The 7,948-nt window shown below is 41.5% G+C and overlaps 1 protein-coding gene across 1 annotated transcript; it reads right to left on the bottom strand.

The window, feature by feature from the left end:
* Positions 1–912: 912 nt before the first annotated feature.
* On the bottom strand, positions 913–3,500 carry LOC124700651 (serpin-Z2B-like). Its single transcript, XM_047232742.1, has 2 exons — positions 3,078–3,500; positions 913–1,759 (listed from the first exon to the last, which is right to left on the bottom strand). Exons 1-2 carry the CDS (start codon positions 3,498–3,500, stop codon positions 980–982), a joined length of 1,203 nt encoding a protein of 400 aa, XP_047088698.1. The 3' UTR covers positions 913–979.
* Between the last annotated feature and the right edge of the window lie 4,448 nt (positions 3,501–7,948).

Genomic DNA, 7,948 nt, shown 5'->3' with positions numbered 1-7,948 from the left:
GTTTACATTGTACACCTCACCGTGCAACCCCAGGTCCATTCCCTCATTCTTCGTACCTCTGCCTCCCTCCCCTGAATGCAGGCTCCGCCTCCCCTTCGGCCCCTTTTTTGTTCTATTGGTTTGTTGGATGCGTAATCTGAGTTCTGGCAGTAAGGAGATTTGGAATGATCTGTTGTTGTCAACTAATTTGCCCGCACGTCTAAATTTTATCAAATATCGGATTTATATGGAGTATTGTCCATCTAGACATCTTATCTTCCCCAATCATCCGCCGCCCTAAATCTCTAGATCCAGCTTTCCTGCTTACATTGGATTCTTGCTTACAAAAATGTTGCGTGAAATTGGTTCAGCTGAATTACTCCATGGATCGATCCAATTTTTTTTTTTTTGCATACTTGGTAGTGGTGTGTTTTCATGTGCTTCTTTTCTGTCTCTGTTTGAGAACATAAACCATGTGCAGAGCGCTGCCTATTTGTTTCTAACACGCTCTATTTGGTTCAGATTTGTTTTCCATCTTTATGGAGCTACAACAAGATAACGATCTCAATTCGTTGTATCAGTGCTGCTTCCTTTTGAGGTGAATAGCTTAACCATAATCCTGATTTCCTATACATCCATGTAGTCAAATAAACTTATAATCCAACCAAAAAGAATTATACTAGTTCCTTAATGCACATGTTTTATCTGTGCTCATTTTATTTTCAGTTGTCCAACTTAGTTAAATCAATAAGGTGGATTTTCTCTTCTTTTTTGAATATAATAATAATCGTATAACCAACTTAGGTAAATCAATAGGCTCCATTGCATTTCAGGATTATTGTCTTTTCACAAATTTCTTATGCAGAAACAAGAACATTTATTTCGATTTATTTCATGGACAGCATGATGGAATGTTGGAACCCTTCACTTATTACAGACTTCACTTATACTTTGTGACACAAGAGGTCGCTGCCCAGTTAACAGATTTAAAGGAAACACATTACGAAGATAAGACGGGATTGACCACATGACCAACAAAGAGAACCACACCATTAATGTCTTCACGGATAAGGAATATGAAAGGGTGATCTGCGATGAAATCTATCTTCGGGGGCAGTGACCGAAAGGAGACTTGGGTAGAAGTTGCCGCAGCAGCCTCGGTTCCTTCTTCGTTTACTTCGACAAACGACTTGTGGTGAATAGATGAGATGTAAAGGTTATGTGCCACTGGTGGGTCCACCATCTCCGAAAGATCTGCTCCTGGGCTGAATGGTAGCTGGAGGCCAAGACCTTTGATCAAATCCGACGCATCAAATCCAAATGATATCTTGAACTTGGGGAGCTTGAACTGTCCGACTTCGACCTTCTTTGTTGGAAGAAGGCTTTCAATTAACGACGGTTCGGTGCTTAACCTTTTGGCCAAGCTCCCAAAACCGTCACGTGCTTTTGGAAGAAGAATGTACATGGAGAACTGCCTCTTGTCCCCTCCTTGGTGGTAAGGAAGCTTAAGTATCTTCAAGTTGTCAGTAGACAAAATGTATTGCTTGTTTGTGGTGGAAATGTATGGTGTTTGAACTGAGCTCCCATCAAGAAGGTGGAACATATCATCCTTTGTCTTAGATGCGTCAAACTTCTCATGCCAATCTCCTTTAAAATAAAGGGCATTACCAAGAACCAATCTAGTAGTATTGTCAACAGACCCTTCAGGCAGGATATCTTTGATGAGACCTTTTGTGGCTTTCTCTACCCATGAGTTTACCTGACCAGCAGCTTCAACAGGCTGGACCAAAGCAAAGTACATCAATACTTAGAAAGGGCAATTAATGTTATGATACAAATTAGTTGCAGTTTATAGAATAATAAAACAAAGAACATATAAGATCTTGTAATGAAAATAGGGTAGCCACAGAAATTTTGATAGACCACAAACTGTGATTTCCTTTTTGAGCAATATTTAAGTAAGTGAAATGTTAATAATGCATTGAGAATCCCAAACAACATACTGAGTTTTCATAAAGCATTTACGTAGATTTTTTTCACAATTCAAGATCCAAAGTGTAAACTATCACCATAAAGTAAAATCTAACAGAGAATGTTTTACCACAAGGTTACAAGAGCAGAAGTACAGCAGAGAGATGCTATGTTTATGCATATATTCTACTTCCAAAGTTACATCACTTCCTGTGATACCTATAGTTCAGTAATTAAGTCGGAAAAAATATATAATGGAATCTAATAAGTCCATCACAAGCTTAAGATAGCTAGACAAGGAAATAAAAAGCTTAAGCTTGAGCGCTTTGACAGTCCAACATCCTGTCCAATCTATTGCATTGATACCATAACAAGCAGAATACCGTCTCACCATGATGGGATTTTTAAGTAAAAAATCCTCCTTTAGTGAAAAAATACAATCGAAAGATTGTATATATATGTAGCTATAGAATAATGAAAAATTAATCTCGAAACTTGAAATCCATCATATATAAATAACCGCTAAAATACAAATAGAAAATGGTTGAAATATTTGTTAAAATGTCGATGTATACCTGTTTCTGCAGTAAATTTAAATCCTTTGCAAAAGTATTAGTTCACTTTACTAAAGTACGAGTTAAAGTATGTGTTAAGTTATCAACCACCCATTCCTATATATAAGGTGCATGTGCATTTCTAGGTTTACCATTGACCAAAAATTAATCAAAGCATATGAGGATTATTTGACAAAGATTTATATCATTAGAAAGTATTTCTCAATACAAATCCAATGATGGTAAATTTTTATAACATATAATTGATACATTGTTGCTCAATTTTATTTGTCAATCACATGCGCATTTTTCATGTGAACGGACGGAGTATTGTATTGTTTTCTATTTGTAATTCAGAGGATAAACAATAGTTTCACTTATCCACTTGCATCGTAAAATTGTGTATTCACATATATTAGTATTTTTAATGTAGTATATACTAGTAAAAGCAGACAATTATACTCGAAATGTTGCTAATCTTAGTCAGCAAAAAAAAAAAAAACCCACTTTGCGAAACAATGGACGCCCGGTCGAGAATAATGCTACAGAAGGAAGGGTCCAGGGGACGATCACCTTGGTTTGGAAGTCCGCGGACAGGACGTCGGCCTTGTACGTGCGGACAGCGAGCTCCTGGAAGGAAGCCTTGAGCGCGAGCGACGCGTCGACGAAGATGCCATCGGCAAAGGCGACGCGCGGGCCGCCGGCGCTGGACGCGTCGGCGAGCACGAGCTGCACCACCTGCTCGGCAAGTGCATGAAGGCCCTCGGCCTCCTCGCCTTCCTTCCCGGACCCGAGAGTGGCGATAAGCTGCTCACGCGTGGCACCACCGGCGCCGGCGGCGACGAGGCTGAGCCCGACATGGAGAGAGAGCGGGGAGTATACGGCGTTGGTGGCAGCGAACTCGGGGTTGGAGGAGATGGCGGAGGCGAGGCGGAGGGCGAAGCGAGTCTGATGCGCGATGGAGAGGCGGACGTCGGTGGCAAGGGTGGTTGCCATGGCCGAAGTGGTATTGGTTCTTCCTTGAGCTTTCACTACACTGGACACACAGTGATAGAGAACGGGAAGTGCAGCAATCATAGGTGTTTTGCCGCTATTTAAAGGGTGCAATGGTTTGAACTTGGAAGCATCATAAAGAGAGATAAGATAATTTTTAGGCGTTATTTAATTAGTCACCACCACGTCATTAATTTGGTTCTTGGACTGATCATATGATCATATCTCAGGAAAGCTATCGAGCATCATAAAGGGAGAGATAAGATGATTTTTAGCCGGTTTAATTAGTCACTGTCGCGTCATTTGGTTCTTGGACCGATCCTATCTTGGGAAAAGCGTGGCTTGCGATCTAATGTATCCCCACGTCCGAAGTCTGTAGAACATCGGATTTACGTGTGCAGATTACTTCGCATCACATGGCCGTTTAAGTGTCGGCTTTACAAGCATGATGCTTTCTTATAAGATTTCACAACTGACGATAACAAAATTCCAAGCTTGAGATCATTATGCAAACGTGTAAAGTATAACACAGCAATAAGATTTGCCTGAGGCTGCATGACTGAGATACGTGGATATTGCATCAAGTGTCATGGGGTGTGGATTTTGCTTCTAGCCAAAATGAAGTATTGAGATCAAATGCCGATAGTGGAGTGTTCCATTCTCCAACCGTTCCGTGCCGCTCCAAGTGCACACAATTTTTTTTTTTGCCAAACTATTTGTGCCGCGGGAACAAAAAACGTACTACACTTTTACATTAAGAACCCTGAAAAGGAAGTGAAAAGCAATTAAGTCCTTCGAACTCTTCCCCACCATAACGCCAAGATAACTTGACAGCCGGCGCAAATATGTCATCGCCCAGGAACGAACCACTTGGGGTGACATCCCTGTGGAATCTTCAACCAGCGTCGAAGCGCGTCCAAATCGGCATGTGACCAAGAGGTAGACCAACCAACGCGAGGCTAAGGGACACCTACCGACCATAAGGAGTAGAGGCAAGACAACCACCGCCATTGCATCTTGTTCTCCAATATGGAACTCCTGAAGCCAACAACTATACATCCATGCAGTAGAACTCGACGCCGAGCTTCGTCCCCGTTTCCCTTCCACCATTTCTACGAGAAGATGAAGAACAAGATCTTCCACATCGCCTGCACAACAGCACTCCTCCATAACAAGATTTGGAGGAATCACCAGGGGACTTACTGAAGGAGATGGTGGTGGTACGCCCCTCACCGTCTTCGGCTTCAACCACTGAAGCACCATGAGAAGCATATGCGCTCCATTCCAAAACATCAGCGTAGCACCTACAATACCTAGACCTAAGACAAAACTTATCTAGTTGTTACTACTATAAAGGGATGGGCTCTCAACTTTTTCGTAACCGATAGCCTTGGAGAGGATAGGGGAGAGGCCAGCGGGCCTGGATATGAGAAGGGTGGAGCTATGATGTCTACGCACACTTCTATTCCTGTAGACAGTGTTGGGCCTCTAAGAGCAGAGGTTTGTAGAACAGCAGCAAGTTTCCCTTAAGTGAATCACCCAAGGTTTATCGAACTCAGGCAGGTAGAGGTCAAAGATATCCCTCTCAAGCAACCCTGCAATTAAGATACAAGAAGTCTCTTGTGTCCCCAACACACCTAATACACTTGTCAGATGTATAGGTGCACTAGTTCGGCGAAGAGATAGTGAAATACAAGTAATATGGATGATTATAAGTAGTAATTGCAATCTGAAATAAAAATGGCAGCAAACGAACATGTAGCATAACTTGTTGGAAACGGTGTTTCAATGCTTAGAAACAAGGCATAGGGATCATACTTTCACTAGTGGACACTCTCAACAATGATCACATAATTGAACAATTAAATAACTTCTCTTCACTTGTGCTACTCTGAATTACTCTCCTATTGGAATCACTAATCCTCACGTAGTGGCTACAAAAGCTCCACTCAAGGTTCATCAAGTACTTGACAAACACCACTCATAGGTATATCGTCATCAAATCATAATCCAAGATAATACCATTGCAATTTAGAGCGAGTACTAACGTAGCATACACACTACCAACAATAGCTATGAAAGGGGGAATAGATCACATCAATACTATCATAATAATAGTTAACTTCATAATCCACAAGAGATTACAATCATAGCCTATGCCAAGTACTACATGATGCACACACTGTCCTCTTTACATCATGGAGGAGGAATAAACTACTTTAATAACATCACTAGAGTAGCACATAGATTAATAGTGATACAAAGCTCATGATCACATAAAGATCACACCATGGGAGAGAGATGAACCACATAGCTACCGGTAGAGCCCTCAGCCTCGGGGGAGAACTACTCCCTCCTCATCATGGGAGACAACAACGGCGATGAAGATGGCGGTGGTGTCGATGGAGATGACTCCGGGGGCAATTCCCCGTCCCGGCGGCGTGCCGGAACATAGATTCTGTCCACCGAAACTTGTCTTCGCGATGGCGGCGGCTACGGAACTCTTCGTCGAATATGACTTCTTGTTTTAGGGTTTTCGGAGACGGATGAATATATAGGCGAAGGGGCGATGTCGGTGGAGTCCCGAGGTGGGCTCCCCACCTGGCGGCGCGCCTGGGGTCCTGGCCTCGCCCCCCTATGGGGAGGAGGCCCTGGGCCTCTCCCGGGCTTGCCCTTCTGGCTCCGTGTGTCCCTCGGAAAAATAGGAGGCTTGGCTTTTGTTTCGTCCAATTCCGAGAATATTTCCTGTGTAGGATTTCTGAAACCAAAAACAGCAGAAAACAGGAACTGGCGCTTCGGCATCTTGTTAATAGGTTAGTACCGGAAAATGCATCAAAATGATATAAAGTATAGATAAAACATGTAGATATTGTCATAAAACTAGCATGGATCATAAGAAATTATAAATACATTTGGGACGTATCAAGCTACCCGAGAGGGGTGACATCGATGTGATTTGTGTTTTCTGTTTACGATTTGGGAAGGTGCGTTCAGCTGAAGCATGCGATCAAAAATCACTTATAATATGCTTACAACACCCTACTATATTATCTATAACCTCTGCAAGTCACGATTATCCTAGTTGGCTTTGGATTCTGTTGTGGTAGGAACATATACCACAGGCTGAGCCCAATACTGCAGACAACAGTAAGCTAGCCACACGTAGGTTTTTTCGAATAAAGGGAATATATTAATATCAAAAAGATACCAATTGCACCCATCAACTACAGCAACATATATTTAAGAAGTAATTGAGAAATTAATGATGCACATAGCCAAAAAGTAAATAAAAAAAGACCCCACCACAATGACCGACCAATTGTAGTAGCTAGACCCAAACCACCACCAAATACAACGCCCTCGCTACAGCAGAGGTTCTCAAAAATCTAACCTCCAAGAGCAAAACATTGCATTAGTGTCGTCTTCACATTATCAAAGGTTGTAGATTTTCACCTAGAAGGAAAATCCAAACTCTCCAAACAATGCATTTAACAAGGATCTCCATTGCAAGGTACAATCAGTGAATGACATACCTTAGATTTTCATCCTGTATATCAAGACTTTGTACTCGAAGGGCATCACTAAAATTAAATTCCCCAAGTGTTGATGTCCCACTTGCCGAGGCTGGCACTGATGCAAAACATCCATCACTAGTGAAAGGGCTGGTATGCGCCACTCGATGCGGGGTGAACAGACGATACTCAACTTTTATTTTCTTTTCAACTTAGGCCCGACAGAAAGGTAAATTCTATAGATATACAATTATGTGAATTTATATGAAAAACATATAACAAAGCAGCATGTATATATGGAAGTAACCACAATGAAGATAAGGAGACATGAGGATGATTCCCTTAGTTCCTTCCATATTATGGGAAGTACATCTACATTGGAGGAGTGTGGTGCCACAAAGGCTAACCATACCCTTGTCTTCAAGCAAAAATTACAATCCAACCAAAAATAATTACACTAGTTTCTTGTTGCACATATTTTATTTGTGCCTATTTTACTTTCAAGTGTATATGCATTTCGACTCTCAGAATATGGCTAAAAGTTGTGCTATGATTTTACCGGGACAAGGCTCAGCCACTCAGCTACCATCTTTGATCATACACCGCCCCTGTTTCATTTGTTTAGATTGTGCGGGAGGATTGCTAGCTAGGGTTTTGCTTACCCACAATAAACACACACAATATCCATGACTAGAAACAAAGTGGCAAATAACCATACAGCGTGGAGCTTTCTCTCCTTTTCGCTAAAATAATCGCATAAAAAGTTCAAATCAATAGGTTGAATATCAATTCAGGATTATTTTACTTTCACAAGCTTCTTATGCAAAACAGGAATATTTATTGGATTTATTGCATGGGCAACATGAAGGAATGTTGAAACCCTTCACTTATAATATGTGAAAGAAGATATTGCAGCCCATGAAACAGAGAAGAAACACA

Source organism: Lolium rigidum, chromosome 3, assembly GCF_022539505.1.
Source record: "Lolium rigidum isolate FL_2022 chromosome 3, APGP_CSIRO_Lrig_0.1, whole genome shotgun sequence".
Lineage (NCBI taxonomy): Eukaryota > Viridiplantae > Streptophyta > Magnoliopsida > Poales > Poaceae > Lolium > Lolium rigidum.
This window is presented reverse-complemented; position numbering and strand designations above follow the sequence as displayed.